The 26,592-nt window shown below is 44.5% G+C and overlaps 1 protein-coding gene across 2 annotated transcripts in view; it reads left to right on the forward strand.

The window, feature by feature from the left end:
* Positions 1 to 1,770: 1,770 nt before the first annotated feature.
* LHFPL3 (LHFPL tetraspan subfamily member 3) overlaps positions 1,771 to 26,592 on the forward strand; it is a 437,283-nt gene continuing 412,461 nt past the window's right edge. For both annotated transcript variants that reach the window (XM_050926109.1, XM_050926099.1), the window contains exon 1: positions 1,771 to 2,237. In XM_050926109.1, the coding sequence (XP_050782066.1) occupies positions 1,784 to 2,237 (454 nt within the window). In that variant the 5' untranslated portion in view covers positions 1,771 to 1,783. The remainder of the gene's footprint in view (positions 2,238 to 26,592) is intronic.

The following is a 26,592-nucleotide window of genomic DNA, read 5'->3' on the forward strand; positions in this document are numbered from 1 at the left end:
CCCTCACTCCACCTCCTCTCCCAAATCTCTGCCCTGCACTGCCCCTCCCCCCAGACCCCACCCCTGCACCACCTCTTCCTCCAAGGCCCCACCCCTGCACCACCCCTTCCTCCGAATCCCCACCCCCACACTGCCCTTTCCCCCGAGGCCCTGCCCCTTCACCGCCCATTTCCCCTAACTCCCACCCCGGCACCACCCCTTCCCCTGAGGCCCTGCCCCTCCATTGCCCATTTCCCGCAATCCCCACCCTCAAACTGCCCCTTCCCCCGAGGCCCCACCCTCGCTCCGCCCCTTCTCCAGTCCCATCCATGCATCACCCCTTCTCCCCACGCTTCCACCCCCGCATTGCCCCTTTCCCCAAGGCCCCACCCCAATGCTGCTCCTTCCCCCAACACCTCACCCTCGCACTGCCCATTCCTCTGACGTCCAGTCCTCGCACTGCCCCTTCACCTGCGTGGAACCAAATCTTGAATAAAGGGCGTCAAATGAGGTGTCTAAGACAAGGTTATGGCTTGCTGGTTATGATTGTGCTGTCTATATGAGTGTATCAGTTTTGTAGTTAGAGTTATGAATATTGGCTCTATATTGTCTGTATTTCAAATTTATGCTACGCTTCTGAGGCCTGGTCTACACTACGCTGTTAAACCGATTTTAACAGCGTTAAATCGATTTAACGCTGCACCCGTCCACACTGCACTGCTCTTTATATTGATTTAAAGGGCTCTTTAAATCAATTTCTGTTCTCCTACAAAATGAGAGGAGTAACGCTAAAATCGATATTACTATATCGGATTAGGGTTCGTGTGGACGCAAATCAACGTTATTGGCCTCATTATTTTACAGTAGCTACCCACAGTGCACCGTTCCAGAAATCGACGCTAACCTCGGACCATGGACGCACATCACCGAATTAATGTGCCTAGTGTGGACGCGCACAATCGACTTTATAATATCTGTTTTATAAAATCGGTTTAAGCTAATTCGAATTTATCCTGTAGTGTAGACGTAGCCTCAGTGATTAGCCTCTAAGGCTGGTGCTCTGTTGGGAGTCCTTGTGTTTCCAAGGCCAGGTGCACAAGGAGAAGGAGCTCTGACAAAGACTGCATCTGAGGAAGTGGGTATTCACCCAGGAAAGCTCATGCTCCAAAACGTCTGTTAGTCTATAAGGTGCCACAGGATTCTTTGCTGCTCTTAGGGAGAAGGAGTAGAAACCCAATTGGAAAACCCAGGAAGCCCACATTGTGGCTGAGTTAGGGGAGACTGGGGGTTCTGCAACCCCTCAAACGCAAGTCGCCTTTAGATCTCCCCCGTGCCGGGTGCCCCTGCCTGCAGGTACTCCCGCTCCCAACTTCTGCGAGCCCTGCCCCGCCACACACGTTCAGAGCCTCACTACAGCCTTTCCGGAGGCTGCTCCCCGGCCTCCCGCTCCCTGCCCCTCCCCTTTGCGTGGGGGCAGAGCGCAGCTGCCCCCCGCCCCGGGCAGCAGCCCACCTGAGCGCGCACCTCCCCTCCGGCTCAGCTGCGCCGGGACGCGGTTGCGCAGCAGCAGCCGGCGGGGCAGCAGCGCGCCTCGCCTCGGCGCGCTGGGGGCTTTGCACTCGCCGCCGCAGCGCCGGCGACGGCAGCAGGGCGGGCTCTCGGCCGGGCCAGCGCCTGCCGGCTGGGGATGCTCGCCCCCTAGGCGGCGGCGGGGGATGCCGCGAAGCGTGTGACGCTGGGCGGAGGGTCTGGCTGTCGCAGCGCCGGGGCGGGCAGTGCACCGCGCGGGGCTCTCTCGGGGAGGATGCCCGGAGCGGTGGCGGGGGCGGCGGCAGCAGCCTCGGCAGCGGCGGGGATGCTGCCGGCTCAGGAGTCGGCCAAGCTCTACCACACCAACTACGTGCGGAACTCGCGGGCCATCGGGGTGCTCTGGGCCATCTTCACCATCTGCTTTGCCATCGTCAACGTGGTGTGCTTCATCCAGCCCTACTGGATCGGCGACGGCGTGGACACCCCGCAGGCGGGCTACTTCGGGCTCTTCCACTACTGCATCGGCAACGGCTTCTCCCGGGAACTCACCTGCCGGGGCAGCTTCACGGACTTCTCCAGCCTGCCCGCGGGAGCCTTCAAAGCCGCCTCCTTCTTCATCGGGCTCTCCATGACGCTCATCATCGCCTGCATCGTCTGCTTCACCCTCTTCTTCTTCTGCAACACGGCCACCGTCTACAAGATCTGCGCCTGGATGCAGCTGACCTCGGGTGAGTCAGGGGTGCAGGCAGCACTGCGGGCGCGGGGAATAAATTTACGCCTGCTGCGGGCACCCTACTCTCGCGGGTTAATAGGAGTGTGTGTGGGGTGGGGTGTCGTGCAACTCCCATTCACCAGCACCTGCCGCCAAGGGTTAATCAACAGTCTCCTTGCAGGGGGCGGGGGGCTGGAGAAACTTGCACTGGTAATCGTTTAGACCGGGTTAATCTCCCGCATGCAGTGAAGGGGCTAGGGGGCTCATAGAGAAACGCAGATTAACACTGACTGTCAAGGGGTAATATCCTCCCGCAGAGATGGGGCTGGGGTGTTTGTATGTGTACGGGTGTCAAGTCAAAACTTCCATGCAGTAACTGTGCCCGGAGTTAAAGTCACCCCGTGGAAGGAGAGAAGTTGGAAGATCATGCTAATATATGAAAAAGCTTAACTGCATTAACAACTTAGATTACCTGTCTATATCAGACCTCGTCTACACTGTGACTGCCTGTAATGTACTGAAGCATATGCTAGAGTAACATATGACTGCTGTCTCTTCCCCTTGCATCCTCATAAAGACAGGTGTGTGTCTTAGAAAGCAACCCCAGTGAGCAGAAATTGTTAAATAAAACAGAGAGGAATCTAGAAACTTAACCATGCACCTTCAACCTAGAACATCCATTTGGCCAGGGCTGGCATATTAAGAAAAATAGTGAAACCACCAGCAAAAATCTGTCCTCTAGTAGATCAAAGGTCATAACAAAATGGTAGGGGAAACCTGGGGATGCTATAAAGTGGTCACATAGAACACGGAAGATTGACCGGCTGGAGGTTATTTGCAGTAGTATTGTAACCTGTTGAAGGTTAGTCTTTAGTGCGAATTTCCATGTAGTTACCAGGAAGCCTTCCTCCTTTCAGTAACATCACAGGATGAAGTCTTGTTATTCTTGCCAGGCTGGAGGGCAGCTGAGGTCGTTGGATTCTTTGTGTGTGTTTTTAACAAGATTTATTCCCCCCCCCCCCCCCGCATGGCAGAAAGATAGAAATCCCATTGTAGTTATTATTTTTAGTATAGAGGTATGCAGACTTCATCTGAAATTCACCATCACAGGCATATAGTGCCTTCCTCAGGAAAGTGCATGGGGGAAGAAAGAGGTACACAGAGAGAGAAATCCTGGGCTCTCCTAGTATTCCCTCCCTAGGTTTTCAAACAAGCTATAGTTTGGGTTAGGAGAGAGGAGCAGGATGGGGAAGGGTATAACTAAGCTTTGAAGAGCCTGGGGAAAATGTTAGGTTTTTGGCAGCAGGAAGTAGAGGAGAGAGGAATGAGACCCAGAGTTAAGATGGTAATAAAAGCAATTTTAACAAGAAAAAAAAATAATTCTGTAACAATCTGGGGAGAACCTGAGTATGACGTCTAAGCACAAATCTCACCTGCCCTCCTGCGGAAACCATTGAAGTGGAGGTTTTTGCTTTGCAGAAATAAGCTGTTTGGAAGCACAGGGAAATGTCTCCAGAATGGGTCTTAAAGTTACTTATCTAGTCTCCTTAATACAGCTAAATTCATTTAATTTTCACAGCTCTGATTCTTCCAAGTTGTTTGTTCACTGTTATTTGATTTGCCATTTACAGTTACTGGGTTGTTGTAGGAGTTTCTTGTCTGTTCAGAATGGATTTTCAAGTTCTTCACATTTCTTATGTATTGTTTGTTTATGTATTCTAAGTATACTTGCTGGTTGTTTTGTTTATAGTGTTTAAGTTTCTGCACAGAACAATGGCTTCCTTTATCACTTTGGGCCTGATCCTGAAGTCAGTTGAAGTCAATGCTAGCTTTGCCACTGACTTCAGTGGGAATAGGAATTGGGCCATTATATTTGCACTGGGAATCCTGTGAGATATTAGCCACTTCTTTTTCTCTTCTTTAAAATATCTTCAAATATGCTGTTAATTTTATGGATCCTCATTGATGAAGGCAGGTGCAAGCTGCATCTCTTTGCATCAGTAAGGTCCCGGGGCTCTACTGGGGATTTGCTGTCTACCAAAGATAGATAGAGTTTTGACCTGTGGCCAGGCCTCCACAGAAACTTAGCTGGTAGATAGTGCTGTGACTATGCACTAAACTGGTGCCACTATGCACTAAACTGGTGCATCCCCAACCTGCTTTGGTCATGAACCTTACACGGTCATTGCAGTTAACTTTCTAGATCACTGGTATACTCTCCAAGACCAGAGATTCGGGGCCCCGCTTTACACAAACAGAAGCCAGTGTAAGCCAGGAATGAATTTTGGCTTTGTGACTTTATTCCTGTGCAGTTGAGAAAAAAATGTTTAGAAATCACAGCACGAATTTGGCAGTTTGAAAAAAGAGTTGGTTGGATTTGTACCAAGCTGCACACACACAAGGGTGGCGCTGATGACTTGTGTTCCCATTTTTCAAGCAAATCTGAAGTGTGAGATTTTCAAAAGCTCCAAAATTGGTTAACCGCTCCCATTGAAGTCAACAATGGGAGTTTAACCATCGTCTTCAATGGGAGCATAATTTAGCCAGTACTGAGTTCTATTGAAAATCATATCTGATTTTTTTTTCATTCCAAAATGAAAATCCCATGGAAATGTACTTTATAATTATAACGTTAGTTGGTTGTCTTTCATCGTCAGCTCTTTGTGAAAGCCTTGGGAGAACAAGGACTAGAAAGATACAGGATACTCAGAGGGTCGGACACTGCTGCTTGCTTAAATATTATATCTTAATTTAGCTATTATCTGATCATTCAATTTAAAATCAAGTTTCAAAAATCTGCCTCAAAGATAAAGAAATCTGACTGAAAAGCCGCAATTGTAGATCCTTGCAGGTTGCAATGTTTTTAAGATTTTATAGCAGAAGAAGGCATGTAATTGCTGTGGAATAACCAGTAAAGAAAATCAGCATTACTCGGATTCGACGAACACTGGCAATTTTCCTACAAGTTCTATCACTTTGTTTTTGTTGTCATTTCATTGTTTTAAGAGTGTAGGTCATTCAGCATAATAAGCATGCAATGTTGTTCTCATAAATAGATGTTATAATAATAAGTAATGTTATCTAAATATACATATAGTCTATTTAGTGCAAGAACCAACCACCTTTGAAGTAGTAAAATATGCATATTTCTACTAAAGTGTGGGTGCATATTTTAATTTGGGCTTTATTTTGATACATCCTATAATAGAAGAACACAATGTAGTGCTTTTATTAAATCTGGCAATAGTAGAGGGGCTGCGTTTACATGTGAAGGATCAAACACAGAGGTTGACATCTTTTGATAATACCACATTCAGTTCTCATTCAGCCTGGGGGATTTCACTTGAGGTAGGGCGGCAGGAATAGGTTAGGATTTTGGTTATAAAAAACCTTCAGGACATAGTTTATAATAACTCATGTAGGAGAGACTAACAGGATGATATGGCCCTTATTTGGAAAAAGAATTTTTATTTGAATAAAAGGTAAGTGATATCTGAAACACATTTTTTAATCTCTCTTTCAGGGGATTAGCTTGATTAGCCAGAAGAATATGAGAAAAATTACACTTCAGACTCTCAATTGTGAAGCTATAGAAAGCATATATTAAATTCCATAATGATTTTTTTTCAATGTTCACACTTTTTTTGTTGTCACATGTGTAATGATATAAATAAGCAATTTCATATACTGAGAGCCAACTATAAGGGCCCAATTTTCAGTCAATGACCTCCACTCTTGCACCTGCAAAACTGTACTTTCAAATATTTATACATGCACTTTGAAAAATTTAAACACCTGCATGCACGCAAATGTTGGACTCTACACCAATTTTCTGTGTTAGAATCTGTATAGACCAAGACCAGGAGCAGGCACGGGTATGTGCATGTGCAACTTTTCCCCATCACATGTTAAAACTGGGTATTTTGCTCTTTATTATTTATCAAGCATCCAAAGTGTTCTAGGTACCTCACAGATGAAGTCATGTCTCAATCTTCTTTTTCATAAACTAAAGAAACTGAGCTCATTAAGTCTCTCACTATAAGGCATTTTTCCTCTGGAAGGCATTTGTGGTTGCTTTTGGTGTTTATTTTGGTTTTCTTGGGTCACTGTAAGATTGTAAGTTCCAGATAAGGAAAAAGTAGACGAAACGCAAGGAAAGTGCAGAAGCATCTATTAAACCATGCTGGTGTGGCATGCATTGCAATATACAAGCTTTTAAATAGAATCTTAGTTTTGTGCGGTGATTAAGATGGCAAGTGGGGTTGTGTCAAAATTAAAGGGCCTGATTCTCCACTATCTTGCATCTCTTGTTGTCATTTACACTTGGGTTAAGTCTGTAGGACCAGATAAAATTCTTGCATGAAAACTAAAAGAGCTGGCTGTGGAAGTCTCTAAGTTATTGACAGGGATATTTAACAAATCTTATAATACTAGGTAAATGCCAGAAGACTGGAAAGAAGCCAAAGTTCTGCCAATGTTTTAAAATGATAGACTGGATGACCCAGATAATTATAGGCGAGTTATCTTGACATTGATTCTTGACAAGATTACAGAACAGTTGATCTAGGATGCAATCAGTAAAGATTCAATGATGGAAATAATAACTAATGCCAATCAACATGGTTTTATGGAAAACAAGTCTTGTCAAACAAAGGTGATGTAGTTGATGAGATCACAGATTTGGTTGATAAATATGGCTGCATTGACATACTGTAAAATGCATGGACTTCTTTAAGGCATTTGACCAAGTCTCCCATGATGTTCAGATTTAAAAAAATAGCACTATACAAAATAAATACAACCCATATTAAATGGATTAAAAACTGCCTTGCTGATCTCAAAAAAAATTGTAAATGGGGAATAATCATTCAGTGGAGATGTTTCTAGTGGTGTCCAACAGGGATCTGTTCTCATCCCACTGCTATTCAATATCTTTATCAGTGATCTGGGAAAAAAATATAAAATCATTGCTGGTAACATTTGCAGATGATAACACAAAAAAAATGGTGAATGGTAAGTATAGTAAGGAAAGGTCAGTTTTACAGAGTGATCTAAATCATATGGTAAGCTGGGCATACTTGAACAACATGTGTTTTAATACAGTCAAATGCAAGTTCCTACCTCTAGGAACCAAGAATGAAGGATGAGCTTTATAGATGGGAGATTGTACTATGGAAAGCAGTAATTCAGAAGGGGAATCAGGGTCATGGTGGATAACAAACTGAACATGCCCACAGTGTGATGCTGTAGCTAAGAGAGTTGATGTGATCCTTTGGATGTGTGAGCCAGCAAGTATCAAGTAAAAGTAAGGAGGTGGTATTACCACTCTGTACAGCATAAGTGAGACCGTTGCTGACATAAAGGGGGCCAGTTGGGGATTGGTCCTGCTTTGAGCAGGGAGTTGAACTAGATGATCTCCTGAGGTCCCTTCCAACCCTAACAATCTATGATTCTATGATTCTATAATGTGTCCAGTTCTAGTATCTATGCTTTGAAAAGGATATTGACAAATTAGAAATGGTTCATAAAAGGGCTACAAGAATTATCTGAGGTCTGGAATAGACTTTCAATGAGAGCCTCAGAAGCTGAATCTGTTTAGTGCTTCCAAGAGAAGGTTAAGAGGTAACTTGATTGCAGTCTACAAGTATTGGCATGGGGAAGAGATTTCTGGTAGTAGAGGGAGTTTTAATCTAGCAAAGACATAACAAGAACCTGTGGATAGAAGCTGAAGCTAGAAAAATGTGGACTAGAAATAGAGTGCACATTTTTCACAGTGCGGGTAATAAACCATTAGAGCACCTTACCTAGGAGGTTGGTGGATTCTTTGTGGTTTGGAGTCGTTTTAAAACAAGATTGGATGTCACTTTCTAAAACATATGCTGTATCTTATCCAGAGGTTATGGGGTTGATGCAGGAAACATTTGGTGAAATTTTATAGCCTTTGCTATGCAGGAGGCCAGACTATGTGATCATAATGAGTCCTTGTGGTCTTAAAATCTATAACTGAATGGTTGTATAATGGTACAAAGGAGAATTCTTAACTCACACCTTTGGTAGCATTTTACACTCATTTTGCACTCCTTCTGTATAAATGCAATGAGACCTAAGACAGTAGAAAGTCAGGCCCAGAACATCCATAAGGATTTACATAGTTTCAACAGTTACACCAACTCTAGGTAAATTAAATATTTCCTCACCAGATTGAGGTGACTGAGTTTTTAGTTCCTGTTGGGAAGAGTGGGCTGTAGATCTATTAGGAAACAATTCTGAGAAAAGGCATAGAGGCCCCTAACTGCAGCCAAAGCATTGCAGACTCAGTGTATTGTGGGAGCAGGATACCAAATCCCTGCACAAAGAAGAATAAACTGTGCATTGTGTGGGCTCCCTGCATAGAGGGAAAATTAGGAGCTGGCCCATCAGAGAAGTGAGGGTGGGGCTGCTACAGCCACCAATTGTCTTCAGTGAAGGGACAGTGCAAGAACTGAAGGGGCTGCTGGAAACTTAAGGCTGCTTTAATGGCCATCGTATGACCTCACTATTACTTTGTTGTCATCAGTACCACAGCCCATGTCTACTGGGTGTGGACTGGGGTAAGGCTCCGACACACTTAGTGTCATTTTATTGACATTATGTTAATTTGGATAGTTATTGGTGTATTTGTTTGTAAATTAATAGTACATGACCTAGAGGGTTGTGATAGATGCAACATATAGATTAAAAAGATATATCGCTATAGGTTATTATTTAGGAAGGTCAAGCTGAAGTTAGTGTTGAGAGCATGTGGTGTTTCTTGTCTTTACAAGCTGGCAACCCCTTATTTGAAGTCAACCCCTATAATTTACTATAAAAGTAAGACTAAAAGAATTGCATCAATGCTAACAGTGATAAACCTATATAATTTATGTGTGTGTGTTTCAAGAGGTTGACTGAGGATACTTGACCCTGAAGGGTAAGAGTGTACAGGGAGAGGTGGAGCAAGATTTTCTTTGCTTTAGATTGTAATAAAATTTTCCATATCCTGTAACCCCCTCCTCCGCCGTGCCCCTGATTGCCTTTTGTGAACCCAGTGAGAGTTGTGACCCCTCAGTTGGGAATCATTGAAATAGTGGATCAATGGGGAAAAATATGCGTGAAGTGTCCAATCAACGTGAGGAAGAATTCCATTTACCTGAAAAAAAAAATTATATGAGAGGCAAAAAGAAACCCAAGGAGAACATCAAGCATGGAACATTGGCCGACCAGGTACTTGTTCATGAGTGGTAGGGTTTCAAAAGCACTCAGCATTGGCCTATCTCCGAAATCTGCGGGAGGTGTACTGTTGACTTCATTGGGAGCAGAGTTAGGCCATTGCTGAATATTTTTGAAAATCCCACACAGAAGATTTAATGAAGAAAGTTTCTGAATAAGAAAATGAAAGAAGGATGTGGAGCAGTATGGTATGACTAGATATAATAGAATATATTTCATGAAACAAGGTCAGGTGAGTTTCAAACATGGAGACATCTATACCTTTTTCGAAGTGTAATGTACTGTGGTATAGGCCGCCTAACTTTGTTCCTACAAAGATAAAAACACCAGACATATCAGGACCAAAAATCTGTAGCATGCTCAGACAGACAGTCTGGACTCCAAATTTGAAAACCAACAAGATCTGGCTTTGAAGAATGACAAGGTCACAGTAGTGAAACGTCACAAAGAAATAAAATTAAAAAACGTGTTTGCTCAGAAATGATGAAATGGAAAAAGAAAGACATGAAGAAATCTAAAGATGGAAAAGTCTGCAGAATTTGATAACATCAGTTACAAGCGGCATTGTTAAAAAAATGCAGTGGCAGCATGACAGAGTGGATAGCTAGAATATGCATCATTGTGTGGAACAGTGTGCAAATCCCAATTACTAGGAAGGAGAAAATTACAGCCAGAATCCTTAAGAAGGAGAATATAATATACTCTAAGATCTATCTATTCCAAGAAAGATATTATCCATCTTCATTGCTGGCAGATTGAGAGATGCGGAAGACTTGAAGCAAGTTGTCCTTAGAATGAAAAGGTCATATATAACATGGGAAAGGGCTGCTTTATTTTCTCTATGAGAAGCCAGATGCAAACTTCTGAATTTCATTTATTATAAAAAGTAGCTGATAGCTTCCATCGAGAGTCTCTTTGACACAAGCATATCATGTGCTATTTCAGAAAAGATAATTCAGTCCAATAACTGAGACTATATCAGAAAGAAAGGGCTGAAGAATATATGGTTTATGATAAATAGTTGAGTTCATATTTCACCCTCCTCCTTTTTCTGGTTATATTTTAGATGCTATAAGTACGTGGGACAGTAAGATAGACGCAGACCTTACAAGGTCAAATTAAAGTTTACTGAGTTATAATGTTTAGAAAATACCACTTGTGAAACCTTGTTTTTTGTTGGCATAGGGCCAAAATCTATTTGCCTTATTTGCAGGAATAGCCTATTGAATGAGACAAGTAGCCTCATGTAAGTAACGTGAGCAGAATTTGGCTCATAAGAGTGTGCCCTCAATCTGCATGTGGAAGTGATCTTAATTTCAGTTCAATAATACTTTCTTGACATAAGGAGATATTAATGTTTCAAAAATATAACCAAAATAGGAACAGATCCCTCAGGGTCAGGGATATGGGGTGGGGAGGGATGCATATTATTATTATTCCTCCCAACAACAACATCCCTGTGGGGAATATGCAAAAAGTTATTGCATCCTACTATCCCTATGCATCATGGAACATCTCCTGATTGTCTGCCTCCTGAGAGTGAGTGGACAAGAGAAGCCCTGTCAGCAGTTACATTGGAAGGGCTCGGATAACAGTATGATGGCACAAGGTCTCTGCATGCGTGACCATGATTCCTGGAGATCAGTAAGTTCCAGGGCAGTATTCCCTGCCCATTCTGTGACTATGCACATATTGAGAGAGAGGAATATTTCTCAGCCTGCCAAGGACCATAGCTGGGACACAGTGTGTGCCAAAGACCCAAAATGAGGGGCACAAAAAATTAACTGTGCAGGAAATTTAAAATGACATGGTATTCATTGCTTTAGTTTAAATGACTCTATAATCTCAATTTAGTGAGTCACTTTGTGATGTGATTTTCAGTTATATATGTAAGGGGAGGCCAAATGTTCGTGAAATGTGGGTAGTTTTGGGACTACAATGAGCAATGTTCCTAAAAATGAGGCACACTTGAGACCTGTGCTAGGACATTTGGGTCTGTGTGCAAAATGTATCCACCAATTTTGTAGAAAGTTGTTTCGCTTTTTGGCTTATAGAGATAAGAAAATATGGCCCATGGTTGTCAAAAACAGAGATAAATCTACTAACTGATTAGGACAGTGTGTTTCAGGATAAGATTTCCCTCAGGAATTCATCTACTTAAACTCTGCTACTATATCTTAGAGTATTATGTCCCCAAACATGGCAATGGATCTTCACTAGGCAAGCTTAAAGTGTAGCTTCCCAAAGAGTTAATTCAAGGTTCTTAGATTAATTCCCTGAGAGAGAAATTATGGTCTCTGTCTTTCAGCAAAATAAGAATTTCTCATTCTTATTACTTTTTCTCCTCTAAAGAAAGTTAATTACTACTTGGCTGCTGCTGCTTAATATTTCTCTTTCAGATTACTCTGTAAAATTATATCGCCAAATTAGTCAAAGAATCACACTTAACTGCAAGTATAAGCATTATACCACAATAATATCATTTCTCAAATTAGATATCTAAGGTTTGCTGCAGGTATTTCTTTCCCTGTACAGGGGTGGAGGGTTCAAATTGGAAGAGAAACCTAAACAAGTCTCTTCATTGATAATCTGTTGATAAATGTTGGATGGGCTTGCTTGGCAATTCCTTGCTCATTTTGAATAAACTGTGTAACTTGGACAACTTTAAAGAAGGATTGGATGCCTGTAGTCTAGTGAACAATCTGATTTATCAGCAGATTGACTCTTTGGCAAACAGACTTCTTTCTGGCTAAAGCTGTCTTTTATTACTTTTCTAGGAAGTGGCATCCATCAGCACAGCAGTGCTATGGTAGAGAGCATCCTTCACATAGGACCAGATTTTCATAAGTGCTCAGCTCCCAATTTAGGTGTCTAAATGGGAACTGAACTCTTTACAAAATAGCCATTAGTGACTATCTGTGCTTCAAAATGTCATGTTTTGCCTTCTTGAATTCCTCTTCCTCTTATCAAATTCAAAGCACTATTGGCTTGCCAGCCATGCACATTTGAATTTAAGATGAGTGAGATGGTTTGAATCTTTTTGAAGAAAATGGTCCTCCTTTTTGACCTGAGTGGCTAGTCAGAATTCAGGACTCTGGGGATGTTCCAGTTGGAAGTAGAAATTGATGGAGTCTGGCATTTTCTTTGATGCAGTTTTGTTTATTTACAAGGAACACGGGAGGAACCAGGAACAAAAGGAGCATTTTTTAGCTTACACCCCCAAGCCTCTTTAGCCAACACACCCAAAAGCGCTTTCTCCGTAGCTTTCTCCAGGATCACACTGTGCTTACAGGTTGCTTCTTGGTGCATACACATGTGCTTCCCACTTGTCCCTCATCCACTAATGTAACCCAACTGACTGAAGCCACACGGACCCAGGTTCAAACACGCAGTTTGGCTATTTTACATCAGGAATCTGAAATATTAAAAGTATCTGCACAAGCAGAGCAAATCATGATGCACCATTGGTATGATATCTTAAAGGGATGGTCCCCCTCCTGGTCTTCAACTTTAACAATTATGTTACATCCAATTGTTGTTTTCTTTATTCTAATAAGCTTAATGTTAATTATAATGTGTGGTAGGTGCTGCTGGATAAAAAGGCTGTACTTTAAGCTAAAACCACAAGCTCACATTGTTTCCCAATATATAGCCTTAAAACAATTGCATAAAGTGTGACCCATTCAATGCCCCTGGATTGAAGGGTCAAAAGGGGGACAATGTAGAACCAATGTGAATGAAATTGTTTTTAGTTAGTCACTGTACCATTGTAACGTCTGTTCACCATTTCATTACACTTGCCATTTTGCCTACATTGTAACATTGTAACTTCTGTGCAATATTGTAACTCCAAACCCATTTTAAAATGCTGACTCCATTTTGTAAAAGGCTTGTGCTGCAGCTCCCATTTTTGCAAGCCAAACTGTAATTTTATTAGTCTAGTTGAGATGTGTGAATGAGGTATGCATGGGTGATAGAATCAACCTCCAGCACCAGCCCGTCCTGATGAGATAAAGTTCAAATACCAACGGCTGAAGAACTAGACAACAGCCCTAACTCAAGCAAGAAGCATCCACCCTAAAAAGAAACAACAGAAGGAAGATCAAAGCCAGGTCCCAGGCTGACAGTCACGCCTGCAATTGACGGGTGATCAAGCAAACCCAGAGGTGGCGTGACACAGCGAGACCTAGGCCATGTCTACATCTAAAATTTTGCAGCGCTGGTTGTTACAGCTGTATAGGGCCAGCGCTGCAGAGTGGCCACACTTACAGCAACCAGCGCTGCAAGTGGTGTTAGATGTGGCCACACTGCAGCGCTGTTGGGCGGCTTCAAGGGAGGTTCGGGGAACGCGAGAGCAAACCGCGGCGAAGCTGGTCTCCTTTCCCGGTTTGCTCTCTCGTTCCCCGAACCCCCGAACAAGCAGGTCTCCTTCCCTGCGGTTTGCTGGGTGGTTCGGGGAACGCGAGAGCAAACCCGGGAAAGGAGACCAGCTTCGCCGCTGTTTGCTCTCGCGTTCCCCGAACAAGCAGGTCTCCTTCCCTGCGGTTTGCAGGGTGGTTCCGGGAAACGCGAGAGCAAACCGCGGCGAAGCTGGTCTCCTTTCCCGGTTTGCTCTCGCGTTCCCGGAACCACCCAGCAAACCTCAGGGAAGGAGACCTGCTTGCTCGGGGTTCGGGGAACGCGAGAGCAAACCGCGGCGAAGCTGGTCTCCTTTCCCGGTTTGCTCTCGCGTTCCCGGAACCACCCAGCAAACCTCAGGGAAGGAGACCTGCTTGCTCGGGGTTCGGGGAACGCGAGAGCAAACCGGGGAAGGAGACCAGCTTGATTACCAGAGGCTTCCTCAGGTATGCTGGGATACCTGCTTATTCCACGGAGGTCAAGAAAAGCGCTGGTAAGTGTCTATATTTGATTACCAGCGCTGGATCACCAGCGCTGGATCCTCTACACCCGAGACAAAACGGGAGTACGGCCAGCGCTGCAAACAGGGAGTTGCAGCGCTGGTGGTGCCCTGCAGATGTGTACACCTCCTAAGTTGCAGCGCTGTAACTCCCTCACCAGCGCTGCAACTTTCTGATGTAGACAAGCCCCTAGCAACTTTGAATCCAAACTAAACTCCTATAAAAAGGGAAGGGTAAGATGAGAGACTTTGGGTAACGTTCTGCTACCAACGTCAAGGAGCATCGGTGCGCGCCCGACAGAGACCCGGCTCCTCCTCGTGCTCAGCTTTCCTGGCCAGTTAGCTGCCACGAGCTCCGATCTCAAGCTGCGAACTCAAACTGCAATCAGGACTGGTAACTATCCAGCAGCTGCAAAACATTTTGGTGTGTGTGTGTGTGTGTGAGTGTATGTGTGTAAGCATTAGGGTATTTGCTAATAGTTACGAATTAATAATAAATGTGGCATCTTTGTCTTAACCCCTAAAACAATCCTGTGTAAGTTTGTGGGACAACAAGGGCTGTTCTACACTGAGGGGGGGGGGGTCGATGTAAGATATGCAACTTCAGCTATGAGAATAGCATAGCTGAAGTAGACGTATCTTATTTTGACTTACCTCCCGTCCTCATGGTATGGGATCGATGGCCATGGCTCCGTGTCGACTCCGCTTCTGCCTCTCACCCTGGTGGAGTTATGGTGTCAACAGGGAGCATGGCAGGGATCGATTTATCACGTCTAGACGAGATGCGATAAATTGATCCCCGATAAATCCATCGCTACCCGGTGGGTAGTGTGGATGTACCCATAGTGCAATCTCTTGGGCAGGTTCACAACCATCGTTTGTCTTGGTGGGTGGAAGCGCTTTTTGTTAACCTGACAACTGTGCTAATTGAAGGGTGCATTCACATCCAATCTCAAAGAAGTTTGTGGTCCAAATAGTCGCCTTGCAGCAGAACACAAATATACGGCAGCTGGCGCATCACCAGTTGTCAGGCAGATGGCCTGGTGGTTGCATCAGCTTTAATTTCAGAATCCATTTGTGAGGAGTTGCAAGTCTAGATGAATGCTCTTCTCTATTCTATTTCATTTACTCTGCTCATCGCCACGCTATGCTTACTTTCTGCAGTTAAAAATAAACAAAGTGACCAACATCTGTCAGTCAGGCAAGTGGGCTTTCTTTCTGCCCCCTACCCCCCCGCCCTTAGTTTCCATTTCTATCTTGCATTCTGTCCAAAAAACAGCCATTATTCTTCTTCCCCAGAGAGACAATCTAATGGGATCACAGGAGACAACTGCTGAATTAAGATCCATTATAGGAGCTTTTTGCTCCCACAATATGCATGCAAACTGGGATGTTTATAAGAGAGAGAAGTCTTTATAAGAGAGAAATCTACTGTTTGATTGTATAGGACTGAAGGGAATTATAATATTAACCTCAAAACCTGTTGTAAAAAAATCAGGACTTCAAAAAAGATTCTGTTTACAAACTGCAAATTCTACAAAATATTTGGTATAGTATTGCTAAGCATGTTACTTTGGGAAGGTGCTCCTTGTCATTGACATAGCGTAATTATTTTGTGATGTCAGGCTGCTATGGAAACTATTTTATGAAAGATCAGAGTAAAGATGCAGCTAAAATCCTTCTAGCTTGTTGACATTCAGTTTACCACTGGGCTCTATTTTGTGTGTAAGTAGGTTTGTATTGCACATATCTAATGCAGAAGGCGTGTGCTTGATCCTGCATTCCTCACTCAGGCAAAATAGAAGGGTTGCATGAGGAAGGACTGCAGCATCAAGTTCTATGTCTAGATTTTTTTATTGTTTCTTTCCCCTCTCTTTATCTCTGAGATATCTTATTCCCTGGGTGTTTATGAGAGAGAAGAGGGATCTTTTGTCAGCAAGGGCAGAAAGGGAATTTAATGGATCAAGGAACCATGTATAATATGTGTGAGCATGAAAAAAAGCACTTACTGAATCACAAAATTAAGTACATTCTAGACTCCTAAAAAGTCTTTACAATCTAGTGCATACGATGAACATATGTGAACCTGGACAATGAATATTTAAAACCCCGAGAGGTAGCTCTGGTGATCTAGATATCTGGGGGAATTCCTGGCCCCATTGAAGTAAATACCAATACTCCCATTGATTTCTTTGGGTCTAGAATGTCACTCCTGGCATATAAAATAGTCAGATTCAACCATATAACAAGGAATTGGCTGATGTGATTGCAGAGTCATTGGATATTATCTCTGAAAACTTGTGGCGATCGTGGAAGGTCCCAGATGACTAGAAAAAGGCAAATATAGTGCCCATCTTTAAAAAAGGGAAGAAGGAGAACCTGGGAAACTACAGACAGGTCAGCCTCACCTCAGTCCCTGTAAAAATCATGGAGCAGGTCCTCAGGTAAAGCATTTTGAAGCACTTGGAGGAGAGGAAGGTGATCAGGACCAATGAACATGGATTCACCAAGGGCAAGTCATTCTTGACCAACCTGATTGCCTTCTGTGATGAGATAATTGGCTCTGTGGATATGGGGAAAGCAGTGGACCTGATATAGCTTGATGTTAGCAAAGCTTTTGATACGATCTCTCACAGTATTCTTGCCAGCAAGTTAAAAAAAAGTATGGATTGGATGAATGGACTATAAAGTGGATAGAAAGCTGGCTAGATTGTCGATCTCAGTGAGTAGTGATCAATGGCTCGATGTCTAGTTGACAACCAGTATCAAGTGGAGTGCCCCATGGGTCTGTCCTGGAGGCAGTTTTGTTCAACATCTTTATTAATGATCCGGATGATGGGATGGATTACACCCTCAGCAAGTTTGCAGATGACACTAAGCTGCGGGGGAGAGGTAGATATGCTGGAGGATAGGGATAGAATCCAGAATGACCTAGACAAATTGGAGGATTGGGCCAAAAGAAATCTGATGAGGTTCAACAAGAACAAGTGCAGAGTCCTGCATTTAGGATGGAAGAATCCCATGCACCGCTACAGGCTGGGAACTGACTGGCTAAGCAGCAGTTCTACAGAAAAGGACCTGGAGATTACAGTGGATGAGAATCTGGATATGAGTCAGCACTGTGCCCTTGTTGCCGAAGAGGATGGAGTTCAGCTGTTCCCAGTGGTGGCAGAGGACAGAACAAGGAGCAATGGTCTCAAGTTGCAGTGGGGGAGGTCTGGGTTGGCTATTAGGAAACACTATTTCACTAGGAGGGTGGTGAGCCAAGGGAATGGATTACCTAGGGAGGTGGTGGAATCTCCATCCTCAGAGGTTTTTAAGGCCCGGCTTGACAAAGCCCTGGCTGGGATGACTTAGTTGGGGATTGGTCCTGCTTTGAGCAGGGGTTTGGACTAGATGACCTCTTGAGGTCTCTTCCAACCCTAAACTTCTATGATTTCAGTGAGTTTTAACTATATGGGAAGTTTGAAGAGTCTATGACAGGGCAGAGTTAAGGGTTGTGCCTTAATTTAAATTTAAAGTTCTCAATTTCCTGGATTTATAATGCTTAATTCGGGGGTAATTACACCATCCCTGTAATGTATTTTATTCTTAATTACTAATATGTACTTCAAAGTTTAGCTCCCTCTTAACATAGTTTTTGTCTGGGATTAAAATAAAGACACAGTCTTATAAATTTTCAGAGACATGACTTTTTAAACAAGCATTGATGTCTGTACCATACAACATTGTAGCCACTATTAATTCCCATATTATATGTCATTCTATCCACATCTCACTATGCAATTCAAACGTACTAACCTACTGTATAACCAAAGGAATTAAAGCATCATTCTATGGTTAATACAGTATGATGAGAGAAAATTCATCTTTATGATGCAAACATAAAGCTATCATTGCACGGACAATTTTATACACAGTGCACTCTCTTTAAAGAAGGATGTCAGTTAATTTGGTATATAAGACTTGCCAGTGTGTAGCCAAATTAGGATATAATGACATACAATATGGTGGGAGTTAATAGATACTGTAGCACTGTAGATTACAATAAAAGTATAGTGTCAGTAAAATGATTTGATTAGTCTGTAGCCAGTATGCCAGATTGTTACATGCTGTAAAATGCATAGCCAGGTATTGTATAACGAGATCTATGGCAGGAACTGCACTCTGCAGCAAATTACAGAGGGAGCCCAGACTGTAAAATTGAGTACAATATCACTCTTTAGACAGTACAGTGTAATACAAATCTGTAACTAGAAGAGTACAGTGTGAGTCAGTTCCCAGAAAAATCTATATCAGGACCCAGTTGTCCCATGTCTGTGGAAATTGGTGCCAACTCCGTGGGTGCTCCGGGGCTGGAGCACCCATGGGGAAAAATTGGTGGATGCTCAGCACCCACCGGCAGCTCCCTGCTCCCCCCCTCCCAGCTCACTTCCGCCTCCTCCCCTGAGCGCACTGCGTGGCCGCTTTTTCCCCCTAGCTCCCAGTGCTTGCACCGCGAAACAGCTGTTTCGTCAGCTGGGAGGATGGGGGGAGAAGGGAGAATGTGGCGCGCTTGGGGAAGAGGTGGGGCTGGGGTGGAGATTTTGGGGAAGGGGTCCAATAGGGGCAGAGAGGGAGCGGAGTAGGGGCAGGGACTATGGGGAAGGGGTTGGAATGGGGGTGGGGAAAGGGTGGAGTCAGAGCCAAGGGCCGGGGGGGGGCATGAGTTCCCACCGGCGCTGGGGAAAGTTGGCGCCTATGTCTGTGACTCTGTCTACACTACAAAGTAGGGTGTGATTCCTCTACTCGTGTAGACGTACTCTCATTGAGTTAGTGTGAGTGTAAATAGCAATGTTACTGTGGTAGCATGGATAGCAGCAGCAGAGGCATGGTTGACCAGTGCCTTGTACAGTAATTCCTCACTTAACGTCGTAGTTAAGTTCCTGAAAAATGCTACTTTAAGCGAAATGATGTTAAGCGAATCCAATTTCCCCATAAGAATTAATGTAAATGGGGGGTTAGGTTCCAGGGAATTTTTTTTTGCCAGAAAAAAGACCTTATATACATATACAGTATAAGTTTTAAATAATTTTAAACAAACTAATACTGTATTCACCAATGTTGATTGTGAAGCTTGGTTGAGGCGGGGCATAGTGGGGTCTGGGCTTGGGGGCTTGACCCACTCTACCCGTCCTGCACTCCTGCTGGGGAGTGGGGTCAAGGGCTTGCATGCTCCCCAGCTGAAATGCCAGGCAGGCGGAGTGGGATAAGCCCCTGCACTCTGACCCTGTTTCCCTTCTGGAATGCCTGGTGGGCGGAACAGGGCAAGCTCCCATTCCCTGAACCCGCTCCCCGGCTGGAATGCTGGGCAGGTGGAGCAGGAAAAGCCCCTGACCCCGCTTCCTGGCTGGAATGCCAGGCGGGCAGAGTGGGGCAAGCCCTCTCACCCCGATCCCACTCCCTGGCAGGAGCGTTGGGCGGGTGGAGCGGGGCAAGCCCATGCGCCCCGACCCCACTCCCCAGCAGGAGCGCTGGGCGAGTGGAGTGGGGCAAGCCCCCTCACCCCGACCCCGCTCCCCGGCTGGAACGCCGGGCGGGTGGAGCAGGGCAAGCCCATGCGCCCCGACCCCGCTCCCCGGCTGGAACGCCGGACGGGTGGAGCGGGGCAAGCCCATGTGCCCCGACCCCGCTCCCCATCAGGAGCGCTGAGCTAGTGGAGTGGGGCAAGCCAAACAACCTTACAAGGAACATTGCGCGACTTTAAACGAATATATTGTCTAATAGATCAGCAACTTTATATCTAAACAATGTTAACCGGGGTGACTCTAAGTGAGGAGTTACTGTACACACCCACGCTGTTTTCAGCCAGGTTTGTACTTGGTATGGCTCAGCTAGGCCTCCGCTGCTGCTGCGAGTGCTACACTTCTAGTTTTACTTGCGGGAGCTCGATGAGAGGTAACGTGGGCATGCGTATGTGAGCAGGAGACTCAGCAGTGTAGACACAGTTTGAATGATTGAAGTCCAGAGATAGGAAAGTGTGGTATGTGCAAATCTACTGTGAAGCCCTGATAAACTGCTGCCTAATTATAGTGACTAAGCAAATGGCCTCTTAGTGCTTTACTAATCCCTTGCCCACTTACCGTATTAAAAATCCCCCAACCTGTTGAAGCCTCCAAACTGTGCACTTGTGTGAGACTACGTGAATCCTTGCATTCTCATTATTGTCACCCTCTTCTGCCTTTCCATCCCCTTCTCCCCCACCTCCTGGTTGAATGCTCTCCCTGTCTAGACTCTAAGCTCTTTGGGGCAGGAACTATCATTTATCAAGTGGGTCCTTGATCCTAATTGTGACCTCCAGTCTCTACTGCAGTACAAATTATAGTAATAATAGTAAGCTATTTTTATGTTAGTGGTGTCTCAATGCTCCTTTGCATACACAGTAACTGATCAACAATGGCAATAACTGTGTGTGCAATAGTAGGCCTACTGTATGACTTGTGGGCCCATGTGATTGATGTATAAACCCCACACCAGTGAAGAAAGGGTTAAAGAGCTGCTGTGGGCAAGGCTGGTCCTGCCCCTCTGACCCTGTCAATCATGTCAGAGATGGAATAAAAGCTTAAAAGGAGGAAGTTCTGGACAGTTGTGCAGCTCTGGGAGAGAGCAGACTGTGGCTTTGCAGCCCCCAGGAGAGACTCCTGGAAGCATTCAGGGGAACTGCCTTCAGGAAGGCCATTCACCAATCCCCCTGTGTCTACAAGGAGACAATTGATTCTGGTGTACCAGCCAGGTAGGATAGAGTCATAGACTTTAAGGTCAGATGAGACCATTATGATCATCTAGTCTGACCTCCTGCACAACACTGGCCACAGAATCTCACCCACCCACTCCTGTAATAAACCCCTAGCCTATGTCTGAGCTATTGAAATCCTCAAATCATGGTTTAAAAACTATAAGGTGCAGAGAATCCTCCAGCAAGTGACCTGTGCCCCATGCTGCAGGGGAAGGTGAAAACCCCCAGGGTCTCTGCCAATCTGCCTGGAGGAAAATTCCTTCCCGACCCCAAATATGGCAGTCAGCTAAACTCTGAGCATGTGGGCAAGACTCACCAGCCAGACACCCAGGAAATAATTCTCTGTAGTAACTCAGATCCCACCCCATCTAACATCCCATCACAGGCCATTGGGCATATTTACGGCTAATAATCAAAGATCAATTAATAGCCTAATTTTGGCAATTAAATGATCTCATCAGACCATCACCTCCATAAATTTATCAAGCTTAGTCTTGAAGCCAGATATATCTTTTGCCCCCACTGCTCCCCTTGGAAGGCTGTTCCAGAACTTCGCTCCTCTGATGGTTAGAAACCTTCGTCTAATTTCAAGTCTAAACTTCCTGATGGCCAGTTTATATCCGTTTGTTCTTGTGTCCACATTGGTACTGAGCTTAAATAGTTCCTCTCCCTCCCTGGTATTTATCACTCTGATATATTTATAAAGAGCAATCATGTCTCCCCTCAGCCTTCTTTTGGTTAGGCTAAACAAGCCAAGCTCTTTGAGTCTCCTTTCATAAGACAGGTTTTCCATTCTTCGGATCATCTTAATAGCCCTTCTCTGCAGCCGTTCTAGTTTGAATTCATCCTTCTTAAACATGGGAGATCAGAACTGCACACAGTATTCCAGATGAGATCTCACCAGTGCCTTGTATAACGGTACTAACACCTCCTTATCTCTACTGGAAATACCTCGCCTGATGCATCCCAAGACCGCATTAGCTTTTTTCACGGCCATATCACATTGGCGGCTCATAGTCATCCTGTGATCAACACTACTCCAAGGTCCTTCTCCTCCTGTGTTACCTCCAACTGATGCGTCCCCAACTTATAACAAAAATTCTTGTTATTAATCCCTTAATGCATGACTTTGCACTTTTCACTATTAAATTTCATCCTATTACTATTACTCCAGTTTACAAGGTCATCCAGATCTTCCTGTATGATATCCTGGTCCTTTTTTGTATTGGCAATACCTCCCAGCTTTGTGCCATCAACAGACTTTATTAGCACACTCGCAATTCTTGTGCCAAGGTCAGTAATTAAAAAGATTGGTCCCAAAACCGATCCCTGAGGAACTCCACTAGTAACCTCCCTCCAGCCTTACAGTTCACCTTTCAGTATGACCCACTGTAGTCTGTCCTTTAACCAGTTCCTTATCCACCTTTCAATTTTCATATTGATCCCTGTCTTTTCCAATTTAATGAATAATTCCCCATGTGAAACCGTATCAAATGCCTTACTGAAATCGAGATAAATTAAATCCACTGCGTTTCCTTTGTCTAAAAAATCTGTTACCTTCTCAAAGAAGATCAGGTTGGTTTGGCACGATCTACCTTTTGTAAAACCATGTTGTATTTTGTCTCAATTGCCATTGACCTCAATGTCCTTAACTACTTTCGCCTTCAAATTTTTTTCCAAGACCTTGCATACTACAGATGTCAAACTAACAGACCTGTAGTCACCCAGATCACTTTTTCCCCCTTTCTTAAAAATAGGAACTATGTTAGCAATTCTCCAGTCATATGGTATAACTCCTGAGTTTACAGACTCATTAAAAATTCTTGCTAATGGGCTTGCAGTTCCTTTAATGTTCTTGGAGATTATCTGGGCCCCCCAATTTAGTCCCATTAAGCTGTTCGAGTTTGGCTTCTACCTCAGATGTGGTAATATCTACATCCATATCCTCATTCCATTTGTCATCCTGCCATTATCCCTAAGCTCCTCATTAAAGACTGAGGCAAAATATTTGTTTAGATATTAGGCCATGCCTAGATTATCCTTAACCTCCACTCCATCCTCAGTGTTTAGTGGTCCCACTTCTTCTTTCTTTGTTTTCTTCTTATTTATATGGCTATAAAACCTTTTACTGTTGCTTTTAATTCCCTTTGCAAGGTCCAACTCTACATGGCTTTTGGCCTCTCATTTTATCCCTACATGTTCTGACTCAATAAGGTAGCTTTCTTTGCTGATCCCTCCCATCTTCCACTCCTTGTAGGCTTTCTGCTTTTTCTTAATCACCTCTCTGAGATGCTTGATCTACAACTCCTGCCTATGAATTTTGTCCCCTTTCTTGGGATGCAGGCTTCTGATAGTTTCTGCAGCTTTGACTTGAAGTAATTCCAGGCCTCCTCTGCCTTTAGATCCACAAGTTCTTCAGTCCAATCCACTTCCCTAACTAATTTCCTTAATTTTTTTTAAAGTTAGCCCTTTTGAAATAAACCCTAGTCACAAATCTATTTTTGTTTATCCCTCCATTTAGTTTGAACTGAATTAGCTCATGATCACTCAAACCAAGGCTGTCCCCTACAACCATTTCTTCTATGAGGTCTTCACTACTCACCAAAACCAAATCTAAAATGGCATCCCCTCTTGTTGGTTCAGCAACTTCTTGGTGAAGGAATTCATCAGCTATTGCGTCCAGGAAAATCTGAGCCCTATTATTATTACTAGCACTTGTTCTCCAGTCTATATCTGAGAAGTTAGTCTCCCATGATCACACAATTCCCATTAGTATTTACTTCATGAAAAACATTAAAGAGATCTCTATCCATACCCAAATCAGATCCAGGTGGTCTATAGCACACCCCAAGCACTCTCCCAAGGGAGGCTCTAGTAGCTTTCTTCCCCAATGTGATTTTTGCCCAGACAGACTCTATCTTATCCATTCCATCACTTCTTATTTCTTTACAATCTACCTTATCATTGATATACAAACCTACTCCACCCCCTTTGCCTTTATGTCTGTCTTTCCTAAACAGCACATACCCTTCAATACCTTTACTCTGGTCATGACTACTATTCCACCATGTTTCTGTTATCCCTATAATATCTGGTTTCACTTCCTGCACCGGTAACTCTAGTTCCTCCATTTTGTTACCTTGGCTCCTCGCATTGGTGTACAAACATCTTAATTTTTGCTGTTTGGCTTTACTGACATTTTTTACCCAATTAGGCACAGATATTCTACCGTCAGTATCACCTATTAGACTGGTATCTACGCTACCCTTCCTCTTTATGGCCATTCTCCTACCCACAGCTGTATCCTTTCTTACTTCGTTTTCTTCCCTCTCAGTGTTAAAATCTGGCGTGGAGATTACCTGGATATCTCTCAACCATCTCCCTCAAATTCCTAGTTTCAAGCTCTCTTAATCAGTTGTGACAGCCTCCATCCTAGAAGTCTATTTCCGTCCCTGCTCAGGTGAAGTCGATCCCAAGAGGACAGTCCTCTGTCCATGAATACCTCTCAGTGGTCATATATCTCAAAGCCCTTCTTATAGCACCACTGCCTGAGCCATCTGTTGATCATCATAATCTTGTCACATATTTGTTTCCCTTCTTTAGGAACAGGCAGAATCCCACTGATGATCACCTGAGCCTCGATTTCCTTAAGCATCTTCCCCAGCCTGGCATAGTCTCCCTTGATTATGTTCCAGCGAGAATCTAGCCGTATCATTTGTTCCCACATGAAGTATACTCAGTGGATTCTTTCCCACTCCCGTTAGGATCCTCTTCAGCCTCAGGTCCACATCCTGTATCTTAGCACCCGGCAGACAGCACACCCTTCTGTTCTCTGGATCAGCTCTGGCTGCATGCCTGTCTATTCTTCTCATTAAGGAGTTCCCAGTCATGTAGACCTGTCTTTTCCTGGTGATGGTGCGATTCTCCGGTCTATCCCCTGTTCCCTCTGGCTGAAGTCCTCTCAGTTCCTATTCTCCACTGGAATTCTCTGCAACCTATCCTGTATTCTCCTGGGGTTCATATTTGGTGTTATCTCCATTGACTCTTCCCTTCTTCCTACAGAACTAGCTGCTCTTCTCTTCTTCCTTGTCCTCCCACCTTCAGTGACCACCTGCTGTGCCCCTTCTTCATTTTCCAACTCCGCAAACCTGTTCCTGAGCTCTGTTTCTCCTTCACTGGCCTGTCTTTTCCTCTGCCTGGTTCTCTTATTCACATGCTTCCACTGCCCATTTTCCTCACCCAGCAGTCTCCCCTCAGAATTCTTTGGTTCTGCTTCCATCTGCAAGTCTGAGATTTTTCCCTTCAGCCTCCTCATGTCTTTGCTCCATCAGCTGCTCAAACCCCCTTCTAAACTCAGCCAGAGTTTCCACCTGCATCTCCAGTCCTTGGATCTTTTCTTCCATCAGCTCCATCAGGCGACACTTCATGCAGACGAAACTCTTTTCAGATACCCCCTCCAGAATCATGTACATACTGCAGCTTCCACATCCAGTCATCTTCATTGTGCCTTCCACTGTTTGGATCATTACCACTGCTGCCTCTGTATCTGTCATAGCCTTCCCACCTAAGTCCTGTTAGTCCAGGAAACACAAACCAAACCAAAACACCACCCCCGACAGCAAAACAAACCCCCAACGAGCACCACAAGACTGCCAGAACATCACACACTCCCTTCACTAGCCTGCCTAGGTTTGGCAAGTCCCAAGGCGAGCCATTAGGCTGTTGGTACCATTACCCTCTACCCTGTAATAGAGACCTTGGTGGGTCAGGTGGCCTACTGGTTAGCATCCTTAGCACCAGCTCCCTGAGTTTGCAGTCCAGTTTCTCTCTTAATTAGGGGTGCAGTGAGGTGGGCAGGAGGCTTATGGCCCTCCTGTAGTAGGGGCCCTTGGTAGGGGAGCCTGGCCTCCCCCACTCCACTAGGTTCTGACCTAGGGCCCCAGGAGGGTCAACAGTATCTTGCTCCCAAAGGTGCCTTCCGAGTGTCCCTCCCTGGGTCACTTCCTACAATCTGCCTTTCTCCACCTGCCTCCAGTCCAATATAAGGCAAAAAGAAAAAGCAACCAAACCGTCCACCCGGGCTCAACATGCAGTCTTCCTCCCTTGGGCACGCTTCTCCAGTACCCTTGTCTGGAGCCTTCAGGGAAGGTTTGTCCTGCTCCCCAGCCTTCCCTCTTCTGAGCTGGGTTGCTCCCTTTTCAACCCTTTCCCTAGTTGGTGCATGCTCTGAAGGTTGGGGCTGTCTGATCCAGTACTGTCCTTTAACCCCTTCAAGCCCAGCGTGGGGTCCGTACACCCCATTGCATACCTCTTTTGGGGTTACTAAATTAAAGGGACTATCCTAAAGGGACAAGGAGAGTGGGAGCCAGGGCCAGAAGCCCTATCCCTTCAAACACAGTCAGGCTATTTGACTCAGTTTTGTGTTTTAGAGACTCCTGCTTAGTTAGACAG

This window comes from Gopherus flavomarginatus, chromosome 1 (assembly GCF_025201925.1).
Source record: "Gopherus flavomarginatus isolate rGopFla2 chromosome 1, rGopFla2.mat.asm, whole genome shotgun sequence".
In the NCBI taxonomy this organism is placed as follows: Eukaryota; Metazoa; Chordata; order Testudines; family Testudinidae; genus Gopherus; species Gopherus flavomarginatus.